Below are 25282 nucleotides of genomic sequence, written 5' to 3'. Positions count from 1 at the left end.
TTTAGTGCCGTCGTAAAAAACGTTCCATGAAAATTATTGAACAATTTATAAGATACAACAACTACAGCTTTTTCAAAGTTAAAATAGACATTTTCATAAGAGGTTTTGAGCTTCGCTGGGCAGAACGCACCTCACCTCAGTGGTGGTAGTCACAGGTTAAGGTAGGCTCTGTGCTATTTAGACCACACAAAATAGCAAACAACGAGCTTTGGCCGGCTATTTAGGTGGCTGAACATGTGGACTTGTCCCTAAGTCACTCCTGTGTGTGAACCTTCTGACTAATATCATTCTCCCAACGGGATGACGAGGAAAGACAGGGACACTATGGCAGGATACAACTCATTTAGAACTACTATGTTTTGACTGAAATTTAAATGTTGTTTGAAACTGCCCCATTGAAAATGTTTCTAAACCAAAAAAACATATTTTGAGGCAATCTAGAAAAATAAGTTGTGGCTTGCACCAAAAATGAGGTAGATCCCTCTGAATGTAGTGGTGTAATTCCGAACACGGCCAAAGCTTCAGTTTAGGTTAAGTACAGTACCTGGTGACCGGTAATTCATCTTCGTCCATGTAAATGGGGTTGGCCCAGCTGCGTCGATTGTCGTCGTTACGCTCGGTCCGTTTCTTCCTCAGAGGAGCGGGAACATATCCTGCGGCTTTGTCTTTTGTGGGCAGGAACTGGTTGAACTGTGTTGTGACCTTTGGTGTGAGGGTGACGGAACGGCGGTAAGAAAGAGATTCCTTGTTGGTGGACATCTTGAAAGCTGCGTCAGCCTCTGCGTCGCTGCAACAACCTGTCAGGTGGGAGAAGAAAAAGGACTGATGTTTGATGTCGTTCTCCACACTAATGCACAACCAAAAAATGAGAACATGGCTATTCTGTCTTCCCAGTGAGAATATACATTTTATTCACAAGGACAAGAGGAGGTTCTGGACAGAAAAAAATAAAATGCAGTCAGACGGGGGTAGACTGGAGCCTCTGTCTCTGAGTTACACAGAAATAGGATAAGTGAACCTTTATATTTGTGTTTATTTCTTCCATTTCTCAACACACAGCGCTGATATGAGGGTAACTATAGCAAATGCTTTGATCATTTTATGGCGTGTTACAGATATGGTACGTTGGAATGACCAGGCACTACAACTAGTGTGAGTCTGTCAGCAATAGGCGTCTTTGATGGTTTTGATTACCCACTATAAATACAAGCAGCTCCCCAAATATTAAGATTTAATGACCATATATATATATCCCCCATCCCCTTTCAAATCGCTGCTGTGGACTGCAAATTTCCCCATTGTGGGACGAATAATGTTTTCTGACTCAGAGATAGTGGATTCTGAGATAGTGTGAAAAAAAAAATATATATATATATATATATATATATATATATATATATATATATATATATATATATATATATATATATATACACAGTAAAGTCTCGTTATATCGATATCGGATATATCGATAGTCCCGGTTATATCGATACTATTTCTATGCACGCACGGAGGAAATTACATGCAAACAGGGTCGGATATATCGATATTTTTTCCGCCTCCCTTGTATATCGAAATAACGAGACTTTACTGTATATATATATATATATATATATATACCATACACGCACAGGCGTGGTGCCGATCAGTTGTCTGTATGTCTGCTGCTGTGATATATATATATATATATATATATATATATATATATATATATATATATATATATATATATATATATATATATATATATATATATATATATATATATATATCACAGCAGCAGACATACAGACAACTGATCGGCACCACGCCCGGATATGGTCCACACCTACTGGCTAAAGAAACTCAGTTGCTGATGGATGGGACTCACGCAGGATGGCTAACCGAAGGGCGAACAATCCTGATCATGAAGGATTCCTCAAAGGGTGGAGTTCCTACCAACTATCTGCCAATAACCTGTCTCTCCACAACATGGAAGCTCATTGTGGCTAAGATAAGTGGACACATGGATCAATACATGAGCAAAGCACATAAAGGCATTGGTAGAGATACTAGAGATGCCAACCATCAGCTGCTGGTTGACAGAACAGTCGCACAAGACTGCAGGTCCCGACATACCAACCTGTGTACCGCCTGGATTGATTACAAGAAAGCATATGACTCGATGCCACACACACGGCTCACTGAATGCTTGGCGTTGTATAAGGTCAACAGGACCCTCAGAGCCTTCGTTGCAAACTCGATGAGGATGTGGAAAACCACACTTGAAGCCAATGGCAAGCCACTAACGCAAGTGTCCATCAAATGTGGCATATAGCAAGGTGATGCACTCTCCCCACTGCTGTTCTGCATAGGACTGAACCCTCTCAGCAAAATAATCGCCAAGACAGGCTATGGATACCGCCTCAGAAAGGAGCTACAATCAGTCACATCCTCTACATGCATGACATAAAGCTGTATGCTAAGAGCGAAAGGGACATAGACAGGGATATACCACACCAGGCAAGACCCAAGGTGTAGGTTGGCACCTGAGACAATCCAACACATAACTGCAGGGGGTAAAATGCTGGCAAGGAAAGCCTACATGGAGCACCATAACCAGGTGGCTGGCATAGTCTACCGAATCATCTGTGCGGAGTATGGACTGTAAACCCCATGGTCAAAATGGGAAACAACTCCCATGGTAGTAGATAATGACCGAGCAAAGATCCTGTGGGACATTCAGGACATGTGAGGCCAGGACCGGGCTGGCGAGACGGTACTGAAGCAGCACAAAGGTGTCTTTGCTCGTGCCGCACGATCCTCCTCTGGGTGCGCTTGTCTTCAAGTTGTGTCTTCGTGGCATAAGGAGCGCCACAGTGGCCTGTTCGCTGCAGCAGACTCCAGATCGCTGGGCTTGATGTTGCAGTTCTTTAGAGTCTGTTTAAGCTGGTCTTTGTATCGCAGCTTAGGACCACCAGGCTTCCTCTTCGCTGAAAAGAGTTGTCCATAAAGCACCTGTCGAGGCAAGCGGCAGCTAGGCATCCGGATGACATGTCCAACCCACCGAAGTTGCCTCTTTGCCAGTATGGCCTCGATACTGGTGGAGGCAGTGCGTTGAAGGATGTCGGTGTGTGGAACACGATCCTGCCAGGTGATGCCAAGGATTCGTTGGAGGCACCTGATGTGGAATGCATCAAGGCGTCTCACATGGCGTCGATAGATGGTCCAGGCTTCTGCGCCATATAGCAGCGTGGACACACACATTGCTTGGTAGACTGCGACTTTTGTTGGAGTTCTTAAGTGGTTGTTTTCGAACACACGAGTACGCAATCTGCCAAAAGCTTTGGAGGCTTGATGGATGCGGGCCTGGACGTCATCATCAATTAGACAGGAGGGTGTTAGAATGCTGCCGAGGTAGCTGAATCGTTGGACAACCTTGAGGGGTGTGCCACTGAGGGTGAACGCTGGGGTTGGAGAACTCTCTTTTGCCATGACCTCCGTTTTGGTTACATTGATCACGAGACCGAGTGATCGGTAGACGGAGGACATGGTATCAAGGGCATTTTGCATGGCAGCTGGGCTGTGGGCCAGCAGAGCACAATCATCTGCATACTGTAGCTCATGGATGCCGCTGATCAGGGTCTTGGTCTTGGCCTGTAGGCGTCTGATGTTAAACAGGTTACCATCCAGGCGGAATTGGATTTGTACGCCGCCACCTTCCTGGATGGACTTATGGAAGAGGAGCGTAGCTGCCATCAGGAACAGGTTGAATATAGCAGGGGCCAGTACACAGCCCTGCTTCATCCCGACTTCCACAGGGAACGGGGAAGATTGCTGGCCACCAACAAGTACAGTTGCTTGCATGCCGCTGTGGAACTGTTTTAGGATGCCGAGAAATTTGAAGGGGACGCCAAATTTCTGCAGTATGGTCCAGAGAATGTCACGGTTAACTGTGTCAAATGCCTTTGTAAGGTCAATGAAGGTGATATAGAGGTCCTTGTTTTGTTCCTTGCATTTCTCCTGAACTTGGCGCGCAGCGAAGATCATGTCCAGAGTGCTTCGATCCTTCCTGAAGCCGCATTGTGTCTCTGGGAGGATGTCTTCGGTAATGTGCGATGTAAGACGGAACAGCATTACTTTTGCAAGAATCTTGCCAGCAACAGAAAGTAGGGAGATGCCACGGCTGTTGCCGCAGACTGACTTGTCCCCCTTCCTTTTGTAAATGGTGACAATGTTGCTGTCTTTCCATTCCTGAGGAAGTGTCCCGTTTTGCCAGATGTTGCAGATGAGGTGGTAAAGCTTCCGTGTCAGGAGGTAACCGCTCCTCTTGAAGACCTCAGCTGGAAGTCCATCAGGGCCAGGGCTTTTGTTGTTTTTAAGGCTCCGGATTGCAGAGAGGACCTCTGTGAACTGAGGAGGTTCATCAAGGGAGGGAACTGATGGAAGCTCTGGGAGGGAGTCAAGGACAGATGTGTCTGAAGGGTTTACTTGGTTGAGCAGGGAGTCAAAGTGCTCTGCCCAGCGCTCAAGTATTAGCTGTTTGTCCTTCAGTAGTACAAAACCATCTGCAGATTTAACTGGGACAATGTGTTGTCTTCGTGGGCCGTGCAGGGATTTTACAGCATCATAGAAGGCGTGTGTGTTGTTGTTGTCTGCATGCCTCTGGATTTCTTGGGCCTTGCTGAGCCACCACTTGTTCTCCATCATCCTCAGCTGTTTCTGTGTTTCACCACGGATGGCCTTGTAGTGAGAGAGGAGAAGTGGAGAATGAGGGTTGGAGAGAAGTGTGGTATGGGCTTTGCGCTTGGCTTCCAGAAGCTCCTGTATGGCAGCTGAGCTGTTATCGAACCAGTCTTGATGACGTTTCTGAGTGAAGCCGATGGTCTCAGAGGCAGCTTGATGAATTGTTGTCCTCAATTTTTTCCACCTGCTTTCAACATCAAGGTCACCGTTACTGGTGTCGTTGTCCAGGCTGGCAAGTCCCTCTGCCAGCTTGTGGCGGTAGCTGGCTGCACATTCTGGGGACTCCAGGGCCCTGGTGTTAAGACGCCTTTGGGGTTGCTGTTTCTTATGAGGAGGTCGAATTCTCAGCTTGAGCCTGGACTTGATCAGTCGATGATCAGTCCAGCATTCAGCCCCACGCATGGCCCGCGTGATGCAGACATCATTTTGGTCTCGTTGCCTTGTGATAATGTAGTCCAGTAAGTGCCAATGTTTGGACCTGGGGTGCATCCATGATGTGATGTATTTCTTTTTCAGTTGAAAGATGGTGTTAGTTACAATCAACTGATGCTCAGAGCACAGAGTGAGGAGTCGGAGGCCATTGCTGTTTATTTTCCCCGTCCCGTGCCTTCCGATTACTTGTTTCCAGAGCCTGGCATCAGTACCTACTCGGGCATTGAAGTCACCCATCAGAACAAGTTTATCAGAGGCAGGGATTTTGGATATGGTAGCATCCAGGGACTCGTAGAAGGCATCTTTGGTGTTATCGTCAGCATCCAAGGTGAGGGGAATACGCCAGGTCATAAGCCGTTCACTGATGCCTTGGGGGGACTCAGGGATGTTACTGAGTAAGCTGCTTTTCACAGCAAAGCCAACTCCATGGAGTCTTCGCTCATTCTCTGGGAGACCCTTCCAGAAGAATGTGTAACCTTCACCAACTTCTGTGAGTGAATCCTCGCCTGAGAACCGAGTCTCACTGAGTGCGCCAATATCGATGTTGTACCTTCTCAGCTCATGTGCGATGAGGGCAGTTCGTCTTCGAGGTCTCTCCATCCCGTCTCGAGCATCGAGGAGGGTGCGAACATTCCAGGAAGCCAGGTTCATAGTCGTGGGTTTGATTATATTTCGTTTTCGACCGCAGAGGGGGGATGCCTTGGTGGCTGCGGTGGGCCACCCAGGTGTGGTGGAACAAGCAATGTTTAGGTCACCTTTTCTAGACCCTTCCCCTATAAGGGGTGAGCAGTGCGGACCCTGAATAGGGCTGCTCAGACGCACAGGATGCTGCCGAAGGATAATGTTGTTCCATCCCATCTTCGCAACGACCATCAATCCTGTACTGCCCCTGTGTAGGAATCAAGCTAGAAGCTTCCAGTCACATCCATGACCTGCCCCCGTCACTTTATCCTATCGCCAGTGGACTTATATGGTGGAAGCTGAAACCTGCGCTACTAGTGGATTTAGTGTGAGGGACGGGGCGCGCAATTCCTTCCCCCACATACTTGGCCGCACCCACTGTATTCCAGTGGCAAGAGTGAAGACTCGAGACGACCTTCAGGTGAGTGCGGTTGCAAGGGGCTGCCGGTGGTCCGATCTGTTGGACTCCGCCTACGCCTACCCCCGGGTGCGGATTTGGGATCACTCTTTGTCTGGCCTCTACCCTCCGACCTGTTCGGCTTGGGTGACCCTGCCAGGAGTACAAGACTCCAGCCGACATAGCTCTCGGGGTCACGGAGACGTGCAAAGTGCCTCACCACGATAAGGTGGTGATCCCAGTCGAGGCACACACATATATATATATATATATATATATATATATATATATATATATATATATATATATATATATATATATATATATATATATATATATATATATATATATATATATATATATATATATATATGTTTATATATATATATATATATATATATATATATATATATATATATATATATATATATATATATATATATATATATATATATATATATATATATATATATATATATATATATATATATATATATATATATATATATATAAACAAACAAAAGACTCGGTTTTTTTGTTTTTCTGGTTCTGGTCTTCTGGTTCTTTTGTCTCAAGACAACGTGACACACATTTTCATAAAATATGCAAATACTATATGCAATTGTTTTCCCTGATTGTGAATATTAACAAAAGTACTGCATCAGCAAATATAAGAAAAAAAGTGCAAAATGTACTTGTTTTCTGTTATAACAATATACAGTCGAAAAAATATGAACATTTGTTGCATTAACACATTGGTTGTTACATTTGTTTTGACACAGCATATTGTCTGCCTGATGTAAAACATATGTGATCTGATATGGCTGTATTTCTGGAAGATTAGCAGCTAAATACTGGTAGGACCTTTCAAAAAAACATCTTAACTTTTGGGTCGACTTGAAGATGCAAATGGCAATTTCAGAAGAAAACAAGACAGGGGATGTGACAGGAAAAAAGGAGTGGGGAGTGAGGGGGTTGGAGTTCTAATAAGCATATAGAACCTTTTTTCGCCTCATTTGGAAGTTGGTTCATTAAGAAGTCAGTTTGGAGCATCGCAGAACATGTCACAACATCAATCTCAGATGTGTGGTCGAACAATAATGTGACTGCTCTCCTTTATAATGCAGGCATGTTGATTATGCTTTCTAATCGTCAGTGAACCTTCAAAAAATATTGCCTTGCTGAAACAAACCACGAGAGGGAGGCAGTTGTTTGTTTTCACAAAGTCAATTTTTCTCAGCTTGCCGCCCTATTAATACTCAACAGTCCCGCAAATTATGTTAAATGTTTATGGTCGACTTTAGAAAAGAGAGGAACATGGGCTGTCAGTAGATCATGTCCTACCTTCGCTGCTGCCTTTCAGTGTGGCGTCCGATGCGAAGCTAAGCGTCTGGGAGCCCAGAGAGTCTAAACTGTCCAATGAGTCCTCTCTCCTGTGTACACCTCCTCTATCTTTGAACTGGTGATGCTCTTCTCGTTCTGGATACCAGTAATCTCCCAAATCACTGTCTTGGATGCTGTTGCCTTTCTGACCAGACAATTCTTGGAGAGCCTTTCAACACACATATGCAGATTGAAGGGAGTGGTGGTGGGGTCACATTGTTTCAAGCAGTTATAATATTTTGTTGCACTTTGTGTGGGTGTGCATAAGAACACTCCCTTGTGGAGTATGACCTCGCTTGGCCATGGGCCTTTCGCTTTTGCCTTTACACAAAACCTCAGTGTCCAACAAGTACATTTCAGTTCAGTTCATGCTTTGCAGAGACGACAGTTGCAAGAATAAACATTCAATGTACTTCAGAACTAACTGAAAAAAATAAGTAACTGGTTAGCAAATAGACTATATAGTGCAAAACTTAAACAATCTGGCAATCTACCAATAAATCTGAATAAGATTCTGACCAGTTAATTTACTGAGTATGACTACTGAACGACCTACCAAACAACTATCTACCCAAACAACCAACCATCAAGCCAACCAAACAGGTAACCAGCCAACAACCATCCAATAACTCAACCAACCAACAAGTCAACCAATGAGTCAACCAACAAACAAACAAACAAACTAGCTAACTAACCAAATTAACGAGTCAACCAACAAGTAAACCGACCAACCAACAAACTAGCTAACTGACCAAATTAACAGATCAACTAACCAACTACAAACTGACCAACAAACTAACTAAAGGCTTACCTAACCAATTAACTAACCATCCAAAACAACTAACTAATGAAATAACTAACCCGCCACCTCACCAACAAACTAACTAACCAATCAACCAACTAACTAAGCAGCTAACTATATAACTGACCAAACAATTAATCAATTCACTATTCAACGAACCAACCAAGCAGACAACCAACTAACCAACTGACAGATTAACCAACCAAATACCCAACTAACTAACCTACTAACCCCAAAAAACTAAACAACAAACCAAAAAACTAACTGGCTGACTAAATAAATGAATTAATACATACATAAATGAATAAATAACGGACACAATAATTAGCTATGCAACAAGCTGGATAACTATCTTACTAGTGAGGTAGCCAACTAAACATAAATCGCAAAATAAGTAATTGAATCTCCAGCCAATGAACTAACAATCCTAACAACAACTAAATTAACAAACTGTCTGAGCACCTACGAATTCACTAACTAAACCAGGGGTCAAGAAGGTGGTGCGCGGAGCCCCTTACATGAGTCGGCCTCTAAAAATGGTTGACCAATGACGGTGAAGTGGTTATCCAGGATGTTGTAGATAATTTGAAAATGTTATCTGCCATTGTAACAGTGTAGTAATTTTGTTATAGTTAATACTGTTTCCTAATTATTGTAACATCAATGTATTCACAGATATCTTTTATTTGTAATAATCACATTGCTATCACATTGTGAAAGGTAAATACTCATTTGAGCAAATTTATTTCACAAATGTGTATGAAACTCGCAGCCATTGGCATGAATCACTCTTCAAGAAGTAACTTTAAATTTAAGAGGTTGGTGAGCACTGAAAGAATAAAAATAAACTAAAATAGATGTTCACTCTTAAACATTGTAAAATAAGTTAATTTTCAATCAAACAGGCATTGCACACTTTGCAACACACCCAATCCCAGGTTGCGGAACATTACAGTATTACTGCTGCATGCACAAAATGTGCCTCAACCAGTCCAGTCACATGACGATTACAGTGAGCAGGTTGGTAAACAGGACTTAAAGGACAACCGACATCACTTTTGTGTTTCCTAACTGACATCAGAAAAACGTTTTATAGCATCTAAAATACCCAAAAAAGGCAGTATGATATTTTTAGTCAAATGCAAAACACCAATAAAAATGACTTAAAGTGTCCAAAATCTGCAAAAAAATGAACCAGTGGCCAGTTTCAGAAGGTCCTGCCCCCTTGTTCATGGCGTCACCCCAATCAAAATCATGGCTTCAGATTTGGAGAATATGCTTTCTTGTTACTCATCCAGTTATGGATATGATTCAAATAGTTCTGAAGAGGAAAGCATACATGTTTGCAATCGATTAAATCATTTATTCTGTTCCATTTTGAGGCAATGAGGGGGGGGGGGGGTGTAGCACTAAAAAAGAGGCAGAAAATGGCGACAAAGCTCCATGTAAGGAATGAATCAGCCCGTTTCCACAGGCTGATTCATTCCTTACATGGAGCTTTATCGCCCTCTTCTGCCTCTTTTTGGTGCAACACGAAGTTTTCAGACCAAACAAGTACAGCAAAATGCATTGACGTGATGGATGGACTGTATAACAGTATATTACTTAACCTAAGTATGCCTTTAGTTTGGACTGCCCCATGCGGCAGGCATGCCAGGTTATCTTTTACACATGAAGGGAGCCTATCAGAATGCACTGTGCTGTCGCAGTGAAAGGGGATTGTAATAATATTCACACAGCAATAAGTCCTTGTTTTCATATATTGATACAGGGTCTTACCTTGTGAAGAGCTGTGCCAAGTAATCCTTCAAAAGCCTTGAAATTCAGGTAAGGTCCATTATAGGAAGGCTTGTCGTGAGCTTTTCTACCAAGCCAGTAAAGTGTGATCAGCACCTGCAGCATGTAAACGTACATGAAGTGGCTGAGGTTTTAAAATGTGTTTACAAAATAATAAATGAACAAAAAATGGCGTATTGATATTGTAACTGACTGAACAATTTCCTGGTGGACATTTTTTTTGTTAACTCTTTGTTTGTTTGCTTGTTTGAAAAAAGAAACTAAAATCTAATTGAAAAGTTAACATACTAAATGCACAGCACTACAGGGGTAGCTAAAGTTCGGCGGAGGGGCTATTTGTAGCGCACAAATCTCTTTTATCAGTCTGTGGAATGTGTTAAACGATACCATACACATCCACATAGCTTTTCAAAAATACATTTTCTATGTTGGCTTTTAAATATCTACTTACGTCTCTTTTTTTCTTTAAAGCATGTTTAATATTTTTTAATAATTATCAAGGGGAGAATAACAAACAAACCATATGCAGAAATAGTTGTTACAATTGTATGTCTGTCCATGATTTATGTTATGTGCTTTTTTATTATTTTATTTGATGTTAACGGTCCAGTAAAGGACTTTCTTAAAGCTGCAGCTGTACACTTAAAATGTATTTTTTTGTAAACTGCATTGTGACAATCAAACAAAGCACAACTCACATTTTTTAGTCTCCGGTCAGTTTCTTCGTCCCTGAAAGAGTGAACGTTAAAAAAGAGAGGTCATTATATGAGTACGTAAATAGTGCATGCCAATGTGTGTGTGTGTGTGTGTGTGTGTGTGTATATGCGTGTGCGTGTGCGTGTGTGTGTGGACAATAAAATATGGGCATTGAAAGTGCTAGAAAGTGAGAGCACAGGCCAGACTACAGTGCCCGCGCCCTTCACACAATAATACAAAAGGCTGAGAACACCACAAACACATAGACACACACTGAACATACCATCACATATGGAGTGACAGAGAAGTTTTTATTTTGTGTTTTATTTATGTTGTTTTTTACAACCGACTTGCAAAAATAATCAAACAACTGGAAAGAAACTAACATTAAATTAAGCATGAACAATGGCAGTTTCCTGTGCTAGCCTCCAAAAAAAAGACTCGCCATTTTTTTGTGTGCAAACAAAGGCCTTTGTAATATTTGTGACTATTATGGTGAATTTGACCATTTATTTGGGCTGACAATGCAAGACATTGATCAAACTTTCGCCTGCTACAATAGCTCCTGGCGTTGGCCCCCAGCGGCTGATTGGCTAACTTCAAAGATGTTTGTCACTTGTACAACTGGCTTATACTCCCTGTCTTTGTGGAATTTGATCAACTTGATGACTATGTTCACTTTGCGACACATCAGCCAGCGTGCAATTTAACAAATTTGTCACCTGTGAAAGAAGTTCACACATCTTGTTTTTGTGAAGTTCGTCAGAAGACAAGACTGCCACTTTAGTTTCTAGCTATACAAAACCGGTTGGTGAACATGTTTGTGACTTGTGAAGCAGGTCTGCTTCCTTCTTTGATCTCATTCCTGTTGATTGGCAGTTTTTTTCAGATGGAGCGTTTATTGGAGCACTGAGTGAAAATTAGGTTGCTATGTTATTTTTTAGCTAGCTACTAAAATGCTTTTAAGTGGAAAGTAAATGAATTGTTTTAAAATTTTTCAAAGGACATTTTCTTATGTGACAGTCAATTTTTTGCTCGACTTCATAAAATGGGTTTATCTCAGCATACAAGGCTTTGCTGCGAGAAATAAATAAATATATGAAGAAAACAGGTTTGAATTTCTTCTACGCCACTTATCAAAGATGACAGTGTCATTTTGAGAAGTGAAAACTACTTTTTGTAAGCATAGTATAACTAGTCATAACTGCCTGTGTGTTATCTCTATTCAGAGGGACCCATAAACTGATAACGTCCCACACAGTACAAGAGTGCTGAGATACTGTAAATTTACACTCATGCATTTGTGCCACAATGTATAAACAATTGCCATATGTGCCCTCCCCGCTTTCTTGCTTTCTTTGCATGCAGCCTGACTAATACATCTGTCAGGTGAAGCGTTTTGTAGGTGGAGCATAAAACAAGGAGCGTCAGTTGATTAAACAGTGACAATAATATGAATGAATCTGATAATGAATACCAGAGTTGGAACTATACACATTCCTTGTTGTGTTGCAGACATTCTTGGTAATAAATGTAATTGTACAAGTTCAAGTGGTGAGTGATAATACTGTGCTATGAACTGGATACTAATAAATACAAAGTCAGTATCACAAATATGATACTTTGGAATCGTTAACATTAGTACATTATGACATTGGAAACACCATCTGAATATTCATGACTTGTTTTATTTTCCCTTTCGTCTATGGATCTTCGACTGTATATGCAGCCCAGCACATGATCAAACCTAGAAAACAGGTCCACACTCTGTTTGTATGCTGCGGGGTAAACTAAATTGTAAAACACTTTTTTTGCATGGCTAGTTTCTTTGGACAAATGTTAAATACCTGCATTCAAATTGTGCATTATTTAAATACATTAATTTAACTTGGGATAGGAATCAAGTCGGGCTGTGATTGATATACTTCACATAACAGATGCACCCTGCAAAGGGGATATACTGTAATTTGTGAAAGGAGATAAACTTACCATGTATTTCATCACTAGGCCTTTAGTAGTGCTATGTCTGAATCAATCCAGACTGAAAACAGTGTGGCGGGATTTACTACAAGTCCACTAGAGGGTACCATTAGCCAGGAAATAACTGACCGACCTTTCTTAATGTCCATTTTTTCTTGAAAAGGGCGTCTTGAAAATGGCTTCAACAATAAATCTCCAACCACATTAATTTCTTCTCCTCCGAGCCATTGTGGGTTGACAAAACTGCTATTAAATCAACACAATACTGCATTTGCTGATGCAGTTCGCGACGATACAGTGTTCTAGCTCTGGCCAGTATGTTCTTGTCACGAGCGGCTTGTGATCAGAGCAGCTTTCACAAACTATTATTGGCTAGTCACTAGCCAACCATAGTTTGCAAAAACTCTCACGTTGACAAGCGCCTTCAACAAGGCATTGGGTTGCCAACTCAAAATCTGATTGGTGAGAGTAACAGTTTGATCGACACAGTTGATGTGACAGGGCCCGCAGAATTGATTGTTAAAGGAGAACCGACATCACTTTTTTTGTTTCCTAAATGACATCAGAAAAACGTTTTATAGCATCTAAAATACCCAAAACATGCAGCATGATATTTTTAGTCAAATGCAAAACACCAATAAACATGACTTAAAGTGTCCAAAATCTGAAAAAAAATGAACCCAGAAGTGGCCAGTTTCAGAAGGTCCCGCCCCCTTGTTCGTGGTGTCACCCCAAGACGTCTTGCCTAGCTGGACAATCAAATCAATGGCTTCAGATTTGGAGAATATGCTTTCTTGTTACTCATCCAGTTATGCACCAAAAGAGGCAGAAAATGGCGACAAAGCTCCATGTAATGAATTAATCAGCCCGTTTCCTGTTCTGCCTCTTTTTGGTGCAACACAAAGTTTTCAGACCATACAAGTACAGCAAAATGCGTTGACGTGATGGAAGGAATGCTATAATGTGTCCTTTTTTCGGTCAGGGGCGTTCCTTCAGTGACGTAACGTTAGGACTCGTCACCAACTCAAAAACAAGACTTCCGGAATATTCAGCGTGAGTCTTAAAACGTAAAATATAGCTATATGCGGTGGAATCTTTGTAAAATACGCTCAGTAGAAGTAATTTGAAGCCATTTTACAAATTATGGATACAACTTGTCCGGAGACGTCGGTTGTCCTTTAAGGCACAGGTGTCAAAGTCAAGGCCCGCGGGCCAAATCCGGCCCACCACATCATTTTTTTTCGGCCCGCGAAAGCAAATCAAACTTGTTAAATTCCATGATGATTGCTAAAATTTGAGCCAAAATTTCATATTTTTGGATGTCAACCACAATAAAAGTCATTATTCTTGACTTCAGATTTGAAAACGAGTTATTCATTAATTTGCTGTGTGCTCTATATGTAATATTTGAAGGGATTTAGACATTCTAATGGGTTCCCCAAATTCATAACGGCCCTCGAGAGGAAACCATAACTACAATGTGGCCCGCGGCAAAAAATGACTTTGACACCCCTGCTTTAAGGCATCCAGGTAGATTTCTGACCCTGGTAACAAATGGTGGCTGGAATGTGACTAGTTAAATGCTTAAATATGAAAACACACGTCTGAGACCAGCGCGACTGGGGAATTTTAATGAAAAGAAGCTGAAAGACAATTTGGAATTATTTAATAAGAATTCATGGGCAAAATATAATTAACATCAGTCCGTGATTCAGATATTTTTAGGCAGGCAGAGAAGGCTTTGCGGCCTTGATAGTCTGCCACTGCACTCACTACAGTACACTGTACATAATAAGTGCAATTTTGAGAACTATTATCATATTTGTTAAATGTAACATCAATTTTTTAAGTACATATTTTTACATTTTTAATATCACCAAAAACTGCACACTTTTCAATACATCACTGATGAAGAGTGTGCTTTCATTCACTCACATTCTCCCTTATTGTCTGATTCTCCCTCATTGTCTCATTCTCTCTCATTGGCTCATTCGCTCTAATTCTCTCTCTCTCTCTCTCTCTCTCTCTCTCTCTCTCTCTCTCTCTCTCTCTCTCTACCCCCACCATATTCCCTCCCCCCTCTCTCTCTAACATAATGTCACTTTTTTAGCAGAGGAGGCGCCTGTGACAGGCATTGTATTGCGTCTGTCTATAGCGACGGAGTGAATGAGGTTTTGTGTTTAACCATGAATAATACCACCCTCATTTATGTTTATGATGTGTTTACTATCACCAATGCCACTGCTGCATTTCCAAATAAGGCCATGTAGGAAAGCATGAAGCTACCACACCCATGAACGCAAAGTTGACTCTTGTCCATTGTTGTTTGCATTCATGTAAGAGCATTATTAGTGGGTGAGGAGTCAATAATTTTAGAAACAACTAAATTTAATGTATCTGCTCATTTTTATTCTTCAAAGGAAGATGTAAGCAATAAATGTGGGCGTAAGTAATAGACATTCAAGTCACAATAATGTCTCAAGTCATAACCCTAAACTACCAAGCAAGTGCAAGTGACTAGGAAAAAAATGTTCACAAAATTTGAAGCAAGTTAAGTGATATCATCACTTGGTTGAAGCGAGGTAGACGTCAAACTGTTGCTCAGTCACAACTTGCGTCGGAGTGATTATATATATATATATATATATATATATATATATATATATATATATATATATATATATATATATATATATATATATATATATATACACACACACGTATATATATTCTCGATAAAAGTTTAATGCAACCACGTAATTAAAAGCTGTTGAAAGAGGCACAATTCAAGTGAACTAATGTAGTACGTAGGTGCCATGTAGTATTTCGTCAGATACAAGTTAAAATAAGCTGCTAGCTACTAATTACATGTAAGTAACTATTCAGCTATAAGCTAAGTAAAAGGTATAAGATAGGTAGTATAAAATACAGAGGACATCAACTAAATCTGAGCCTGTTCTCTATGCTACGAGTTAGTTGAAGCGACATTCTCCTGAAGGCTGCTCTCCATGCTGTAGTTCCATAATGACGTGAAATAGATTCCATGATTCATCTGGAACACTTTTATTTCCGGCAGTCGAATATACTGTATATTAAAAAAAAAGATGTGGTGTTATGAATCAGATGAATTAGATCCTCCAGCGTGATGATTCAGGCCTGGTCATTTTTTTCAGCTCTTATCACGGCATCTCTGCCATAACACTGACTGTTGCCCTATGACACTTTTGATATTGTCTGTACTTTACATTGCTGATAACAGCTCATCAATCAGGAGGGGGCTTGCATAACCATGAGGCAGTAGAATCACCACAGAGCTCAAAGGTCATCACACACACACACACACACACACACACACACTCACACACATGCACACACGCACACACACCCATCTGATAAATGCTTTTATGGTTGTTGCAGCAACTTCATACGCATGTTACAAGTTCATGAGAACAGTTGTAACAATCATTACCCAGGTCTAAAGTTTTGTAATATTTGATTGTAGTCCATACACAAGCACGAATGATTGGTTGAAACACACCTGCAACACATTTCATTTTGATGGGAAACCAATTGAACAGCGTGAACATTCTCTCAATAGTTTGGTTGAGGGTTCAAACACTTGTTGCTTGGAACTTCCTGTGTGGTTTTTCTTCATTGTTTTTGTCCCTGTGCTAACAGTTGGTGGTGGTGTTGATGGGAAGAGGTTTTGATTTAGGTTGAATAAACACATTGATGGATTGATATAAAACCACATGACACGAATATCATGACATGTGTCATGTGGAATATATTAATCAAAATACAGACCTGAAAGGTTGTGTATCTCTTAAGCTGCGCCCAGCAGTTCAATGCAAATACAAATGGGCAGTTCTCATTTCGGTTAGCACAGAAAGCTATATGCATCCAGATGTGTGTGATATCATGACATGTCTGAGCCACCAGTAAAATGGAGACTTTGATTCTCTCCTCTTTCATCTATAATTATCATCTTATTTTTAATCCCCCGTATAGCACTTGTTCCACCTACAGCTGCTGTGATATAAATAAAGAAGTATGTGTATGACAATGTATGTAGGCACACAGGTTCGGTTGCGTCTCTCTCCTAGATATCTCTCTCCTAGATATCTCTTGTATTTTTCGTATGTTGTTTTTCTTTCGATATGTTCTCAGCTTTTACTGTATTTCAAGTCTGTGCTTGTATTTCAAAGCACTGCCAAGGAGAGTTTTGGAACAGATTCCACTTGTCACACAAATAGACACAGCTGAAAACCCAACATATTATATTGTTAAATGTGTGTGCCCTTAGAAATAGAATCAACTCTAAAGTACAGTCCATAAAATGGAAAACGGAAGGCCTGCCAGCTTCAAGTTCAATACCTTTAGAGGGGCTTCGCAGTGTAAAATGGAAATTCAAGCCGAGAATAGCACGGGTCCCAATGGCTTCACGAGGAGTTTGCATACACAGCAAAGACAGCTGTTGATAGCCACTTTCTCTTGCAGTGCTCCGATCAATTTGAATAAAGACACACGGCATTATCTCCCCCCTCCTAAATTAGTGGCACTAGACTCATAATGTTCTGTAATGGGAAACATGGCCTAAACACTTTTGAGTTCTTTGGAGGTTCCTTTTTTGGATAAAAGACACTTGGAAAACACCAACAGGAGAAAGATTGCTCCCGTACGCATTTCATTTGAGTGGGGGTGAGCGGATACTATTTAAAACTCTTCTACAGAGTTATGAAATCATTCCGAGCAATCTTGACAATCTTGTGTGTCAAATCAACCCCCCCGTGGGCCTAATAATAGAACAGGGGTTCCACCTCATTGCCCCTTTTCTCACCTGGTGCCACAAAAACAACTTGAAATTGTGACTGCAATCTGCACTTGTAAATTAGATAAAGTCAATTGGTGCAAATGGACTTGCTGCTGGGATGCTGGGTCCGAGAGGACAGTAATTAAATCTGTGCTGTATGGCATGCATATTAGCGGATTTGACAATAAACCTGACTTTGACTTTGACTTTGAAAGGTGAGCATTCCTCTAAGCCCAATACTTCTCTTTAAAATCCTTCCGCCCCGTTCTACAGAAAACAATAAATAACACAGGCCCAAGAAACACCTTTGAGGTTAAATTGTGTTCACATATTTCAAAAGAAAGTAAAGGAGACATGAAAGAAGACCTCAATGTCAGAAGTGGCCAAGACGATAAACGACATGTTTATGACTCATTCCAAAGCTCTGTAAAGTAAGAGCTTGACACACTGATACCATCGGACACCATTGTGAGCTAGGAGGGTGTGTCATGATAACAGTGGCAGATTTGTTTGTTTAGTGTACATACAGTTGATCTCTGTGTGTTTTAATGTGCTTGCAACACCACTTTTGGCTTCAACCAGGCATAGCTCATTCAGCCCAGAGTGGATCATGAGGGAGAAAAAACGGTTTACAGAAAACTGCCTGTGGCAAGGAGGACTGATGCCTGACAGAATGAGCACCATCACGCCGCACAAAGGCTGCAAGGTCACAGGTATTTTAAAAAACAATTTTGACTATCCCATAAAGCTAAAAGCACAAAAAAATCTGTATACGTCGGTTGTGCTGAGGAAAAACAGCCTCATTAACTTCTCGAAAAAGGGATTTAAAGGGATTCAAATATGTGTGCGTATACATTTCAATATACACATACAATGCATTGGCGCTCCAATGTTGTCAAGCATGTCAAAATATTACTGCTTTTGCAGCAGCTGTTCCATACACAACTGAAAAGCATGCCTCACCTATTCAGCTTCATCCTACAGGCTCACCCAACGGCAAAAAAAGCGAACAGGTTGTTCGACATGCCGCTCTGCTCGCCACACTACCGAAACTTCAACAAACAATGTTGAAATGTCATCGCCTTGACTATAATACTGTCCTGTACCAACAACCCAGGCGAGGGCTTTTATTCCTCTAAATTGACTTACATTTCCTCCAACCAATAGGCGCGACATGATAAAAACATGCTAGAGACTGCATAAATGAATTATATCTCATATAAAAACACATAGTTTAAACATGAGAATACATGTCAAAGGGCACTGTCAAGGCCAAACAGCCTCACTGGATCAGCAACACATTGTGTGCAACAGTAGACACAAGACCTTCATCATCCTGGTTTTGGGAATTAGGATTGATATAATTTTCAGTCAGAAATTAAGATTGATACTGCATTTGTTTCACAGTGACAAGTAGGGGGGAGAAAACAACATTTATTTGGATAACATTTATTTGGCCCCAACAATGATATGCAAATCAGAGCTGATCAAGTTCAAACAATGCCGTTGCAATTTTTTTGTTGTTGCAATTTTAACACGTTCAAAATAAATCCCTGGACATCCACTTCAAATATTAATGTGGTCTTCTGGGCAATTTTTTTTTCATGTAAGACTGTTGACAAAGCAAAATAATATAAAATCGAACTGGAAAAAAATGTAAATCTAAAAATGAAAATGATCATCATTTATATTATTTATTATTAGAGAAATAGCATATACAGTAAAGTCTCGTTATATCGATATCGGATATATCGATAGTCCCGGTTATATCGATACTATTTCTATGCACGCACGGAGAAAATTACATGCAAACAGGGTCGGATATATCGATAGTCCCGGTTATATCGATATTTTTTCGGACTCCCTTGAATATCGATATAACGAGACTTTACTGTAATTTCATACCGGAATAAATACATCTCCAAAGTATATCTTTGGTAAAGTAGTTTGGTAAAGTAGTTTGAAGGATATTCTGCCAACTGCCAAAGGGCACTGAAAAAAGTTGTAATGAATAACGTGCTGGGAGAGTGCAACAGTGTGGAACTAATGTCTTCTTCATACACGTTTCAAAAAAGGAAACAAAAAACATTGATGCAGAACTTAGCCACTCACTTGACTGTGACTCTGGACGATAAATCCTGGAGGTCTCCGGAGTGAAAGAGCTGCGCCTCCTTGAGTCCGATCTGGAGACAGGCCTTGAGGAAGACGTTAATGTTGTCCTGGATGGATGAAAACAAGACAGCACAGATGAAGGCTGTCCACCACCACCACCGCTCAAAAGAAGTAATTAATCAAGAATGTTCTGGTCGCGCTGGCGACGCAGGCTGCGACTCATTGCTTCCAAAGTTCAAGTCACGCAGGCAGGCAGGCAGACAGGCAGGGAGGAGCATACGCGTGTGTGCGTGTGTGTGTGCGCGCGCGCGCGTGTGTGCAAGCGTGTGTGTGTAAGCGTGTGTGTGTGCGCGCGCAAAACAAACATTCAGTGGAGTGGCGGGAGTAGTGTAGGCAGTGTGACAGGCGCTGAATGACAGCTGCAACACCACCTGTGGGCAGGGCTTGGGTGTGGCTAGTAATGTTCAAATGAGGAAGTGTGATGTCACAGGCTTTCTGTTTGGTCTCCTCCTCCTCCGCCCACCGTCACTCTGGAATCTGAGGGGCAGCGGCCTATTTTGGGAAGGTTGCTTGGAGATGTGAGTTGACTCAGCCAATCCCACTGACATTTTACAAAACGTCCTTGATCAATGAAATTGTTACTGTATGAAGGAATGAATGATTGATTATTATTTGTAAAAACTGGTTTCTTTTGAATATATGTTTATAATTGCCTATATTGGTTATTGAGCGGCCCGGTAGATCGATAGATAGACCGATAGATAGATCGATATAGATCGATAGATAGATCGATGGATAGATCCATGGACAGATCGATGGATGGATCGATCGATTATCGACGGACGGGCGGACAGATGGACGGACAGATAGATAGATAGATAGATAGATAGATAGATAGATAGATAGATAGATAGATAGATAGATAGATAGATAGATAGATAGATAGATAGATAGATAGAAACAGCGAGAGAGAGCGAGAGAGAGAAAGAGAACGAAGAGAGAGAAAGACAGACAGACAGGGATAGACAGACAGACAGACAGACAGACAGACAGACAGACAGACAGACAGACAGACAGATAGATAGATAGATAGATAGATAGATAGATAGATAGATAGATAGATAGATAGATAGATAGATAGATAGATAGATAGATAGATAGATAGATAGATAGATAGATAGATAGATAGATAGATAGATAGATAGATAGATAGAAACAGCGAGAGAGAGCGAGAGAGAGAGGAGAGAGAAAGACAGACTGACAGGGATAGACAGACAGACAGACAGACAGACAGACAGACAGACAGACAGACAGACAGATAGATAGATAGATAGATAGATAGATAGATAGATAGATAGATAGATAGATAGATAGATAGATAGATAGATAGATAGATAGATAGATAGATAGATAGATAGAAACAGCGAGAGAGAGAGAGGAGAGAGAAAGACAGACTGACAGGGATAGACAGACAGACAGACAGACAGACAGACAGACAGACAGACAGACAGACAGATAGATAGATAGATAGATAGATAGATAGATAGATAGATAGATAGATAGATAGATAGATAGATAGATAGATAGATAGATAGATAGATAGATAGATAGATAGATAGATAGACATTGAAGCAGTGGCCTCTTTTGACATGAAAGGACATGCAAGATGGTAGACTGTGATATTAGCATGAAGTGAAGCTCCATAATCATTTTATTTGTACAAGCAAATGTGCAGCATACAATTCTTATTGCCCATCAAGTGAGTTCCAAGGAGTAAGGACGTGGGATGACATCATCATGGTCTGGTGTAATTGCTGGGCTTGATTCTATATTTAAAAAGGCCCAAACATGCTGGCTCCAAAAGCCACAGTGGCTTGCCGAGATTGGATTGGATTTGCCTTTATTAGTCTCGCAGTGGAGAAGTTTACATTTCACAGCAGCAAAGTGATGAAAGAGATGCCGGTTACCCAGCCTTTCTGCCGATGTAATAATAATACGATCCAATCACTAATCTGTAAATTAAAGGAACCCAATAAACACAGATCCCTTCCAGCAGATATTGCCTTTAACACAAGGGTGTTGTACTTCAGTTTGTCCTAATAGGCCCATATTAAATTTATGTTGCGATGATCAAGCAATATATTTAAACCAACACATATGGATACTTTAAAGTCTTCCGGGGGTACCGGCTGCCAGTTTGCGCTGGATGAGTGTATCAAATATAAAACCTCACTTCTCAAAGCCCTCAATTAGGGTGTTGGCTGCTGAATTAACAGGACTGATTGGCGCAGGGTTGTGCTGGTACATTGGTGACATGACCTGGATTGAGAGTAAGAATTTCAGCAGCCCAAAATGTTACCTTGACTGGCTGCAGCAAAGTGTGAAGTCTAATAATGCATTGTTTAGAAGAGCAAAACAGCAGGCTAATATTTGCTATTTTGGACATTTTTTGTCACTTTTTACTGAGTCTGAGATTTGAACAGTTTCTTGTGGGCAGTGTGTGGCCCACAGGCCGCAGGTTTACGACTGGTGCTGCATCACAAACATAGTTTACATGCAGAGACTAATTAAGGTGACCTGACCAACTAACTGACACATATGCGTGAATAGCGCCCATGCACCAGTATGTCACATGTTTGATTTCTGGATTGGGAGAGTCGCACAAAAAACTCCCCTGTGAACATAGACAGAAAAGAAATGCAAATTGCTGTCAACGATTTTTTAAAAATAAATCCTGGCATATCAATTACATGTATTATTTTGTTAAATGAGGAAAACCAATCATTTTCTCATTTACTCAGGACATTTAAACAGGAGAAAGATAGAACTGTGATTACAATTTTAGTGCCATCATAGTTTCGAAAGAATTAATAATGAATTATTAAAAAGTATAATTGTTGTAATATCATATTTTTTGCTCGTATTTGATTTCTTTTAAGATGAATTTCTCAGTATTTTTTCCCAACATTGTTTTTTTTTCTATCCTTACTGCATATACATTCCAATATATTTATATAAATATTTGTGATTATGTTGGCGAGATGGCAATTGCTCTGGACCCTTCTATGGCATTTCTGGTGATGTGTTAGGATTAAACTAGTGGACTTTCAAGGCCAAACTATGTGGATGTAAAAATGCAAACGTGTTTTTCTCCTTGCTTAGTGTTTAAGGTGACAATTCCAACTGGTAGTGGCAAGAGCATTTGAAACCACTTTTTTGAAGAATTGTTCACAAACTGCTAAACTGATGCTTGCTGGAATAGCCTCAAGCACACCTAAAACTCCCAATAAGGAACAGCACAGTATAAATTGAATGGATACTTATAAAATACTTTTTAAAATATAATTTCTGATACAAGGTGTGGGAAACGGAATCTCATTTCATTTTGAATGTTCATTGTAATGCAAAAACCTCGCATTGAGCCTTTGTCTCTGAGCTTGAAATCGCCCACATTCGAACTATAGTTTGTGTCACTTTTAAATGAACACAATTGAATCACACAGAATTATATCGCAAGGACACTGACATCTTTGCGATAATTCCCCGGAATGTCATACTGCCACATGCCCAGTTTTAATCCTGTTAAAAATGCTATGTCTATCCGAAAGCCTCTTCATGCTTTTCCAGCAAACTTGAAGTGGCCTTTTTTAGGACATGCAGAATTTACAGACATATTGTGTCGTATCCATCACAAATGCAGTGGTCACATTTTGGTGAACTTTCTCTTTTCTGCAGCAGCAGTTTTAGGCTTAAAATACACTGAAATTAGCCTCAAGTGAACTCAAGCTTTCAGTGTCATTAAAACAGCAGCCTACATAGTTCACATCTTTTAAATATTCTATTTGTGGATTAACAAGATGTGGTCATATGTCTGTCATTGACACAAGTAACGTCTTCAAAAATGGTTAAATATCTGTGTTAGACAAGGTCTGAATGCTTTGAGCACAACCACCTATTACCAGTTTCAGTTTGGATAATTTCCAGTGAGAACAATCGCAAACAAATTTGACTAGCAATGAGATGGTCTTACACTTAATTATAGTAACCTTATAAAAAGTTCCCATTCATCCACATTTGTATCTGCTTATCCTCACCTGTGTCAGGTGTGCTGGAGCCAATCCCAGCTGTTTTCGGGCAGTCAGCGGGGGACAGCCTGAACTGGTTGCCACCCAGAGGGTATACATAAACAAACAACCCAATCAGAGATAAAAGCAATTTAAAGTATTCCATAAACCTGCCATGCATGCTGTTTATGGACTGTGTTTAATTATTTATTTTGCAATAATTTGGTAGTAAAGCAGAGTACCCAGAGAAAACCCACGCAGGCACGGGGAGAACAAGCAAACCCCACACAGGTAGGCCAGAGCCAGAATCCAATCCTGCACCCCTGCAATGTGATGCTGACAAACCAATCAGTGCACCATGGTGCCAGTTTTCTTTCCATGGTGATTAATAATGGTGGTGGACATTGCTATGGAAACAAAATGTCATCAATTCATTTCCACAGTGATGACGCAGCATCAGAACCAAGAGAGGGTTCAGTTTTCTTGCTTGTGGATACTTTGGATGGGATGAGGGGGAAATTGGGGATCAAAACTGGAATCTGGAATCAACCATATCCAACCCAATCTGGTTCATCCTCTTCACCAACTCAAATTCAAACACAGACCCACTGCAAAACGGTGCCGCGGCTAAAGCCACAGCTCACTGTTGGGACGATTTCCCGAAACAAAACCAAAAGAATTTGCCTTGGTAGCTAATCTTGCTAAATTTTCTGCGTAACCACAGATTTTTATTTTCTCATTCTCCTCCTTTGTGGGGTTCTTTTCTTCTTACAACACTGCAGCATGTACGTATTTTAACAGGACAGCAGCAAAGTCCACAAAACATAAAGATAAGCTGTTCGAGTAGTTGCCTTCAAACTTGTAACATTATTTTTCTTTTATACGTTTGAGTAAATTTTACAAAGTGATGCAATGACCAAGTTCCTCCATGATCCTTCCTCCCATGGACAGCGCTCTCCTTAAAAAAATGTGTCTTTGTCTACACAAAGAGGCAACATTATTTTTAACTCGTCTATCCATTTTCTGATTCTGATATATGAGCTACTGCTCCTTGCACCTGCACGTGGCATCTTTGTGTGTCTTGCTTTTGCAATGACTGCACTATGTCTTTTGTCGACATTCTCTTGCTTTGTGGCCTTTGATCCCACACTTGAAACACACTATGCTTGTGTCTTCACTGTGCTGGTCACGGGTGTTGGTTTTGGTGGGGTGTCGCCCACTCCGACCCTGTGTCTTCATCACACTGTCCCCTGACTCAGTGTTCAATTTATCAGTTGCTTCAAAACTCTGTAGCATAGTCTTGAAATCTGCAAACTTGATTTCATCATTTGAATGTGCCATATGTATTACCAATGACTTGAAACTTGATGGGAGTCCTTTTAATACCATGGCAACAAGTA

At 40.7% G+C, this 25282-nt stretch overlaps 1 protein-coding gene across 1 annotated transcript in view; it reads right to left on the bottom strand.

Moving 5' to 3' along the window:
• lmo7a (LIM domain 7a) overlaps positions 1-25282 on the bottom strand; it is a 78879-nt gene that overhangs the window by 24259 nt on the left and 29338 nt on the right. The window contains 5 exon segments of the mRNA XM_089002256.1: positions 545-797; positions 7580-7787; positions 10200-10313; positions 10916-10946; positions 19819-19925. Coding sequence (XP_088858382.1) covers positions 545-797; positions 7580-7787; positions 10200-10313; positions 10916-10946; positions 19819-19925 — 713 coding nt within the window.

The sequence above is a fragment of the Hippocampus bargibanti genome, linkage group LG08 (assembly GCF_051943395.1).
Source record: "Hippocampus bargibanti isolate YZ-2025 linkage group LG08, ASM5194339v1, whole genome shotgun sequence".
Taxonomy (NCBI): Eukaryota; Metazoa; Chordata; class Actinopteri; order Syngnathiformes; family Syngnathidae; genus Hippocampus; species Hippocampus bargibanti.
The sequence above is the reverse complement of the archived record's forward strand: the minus strand, read 5'-3'. Positions and strand labels throughout refer to the sequence as shown.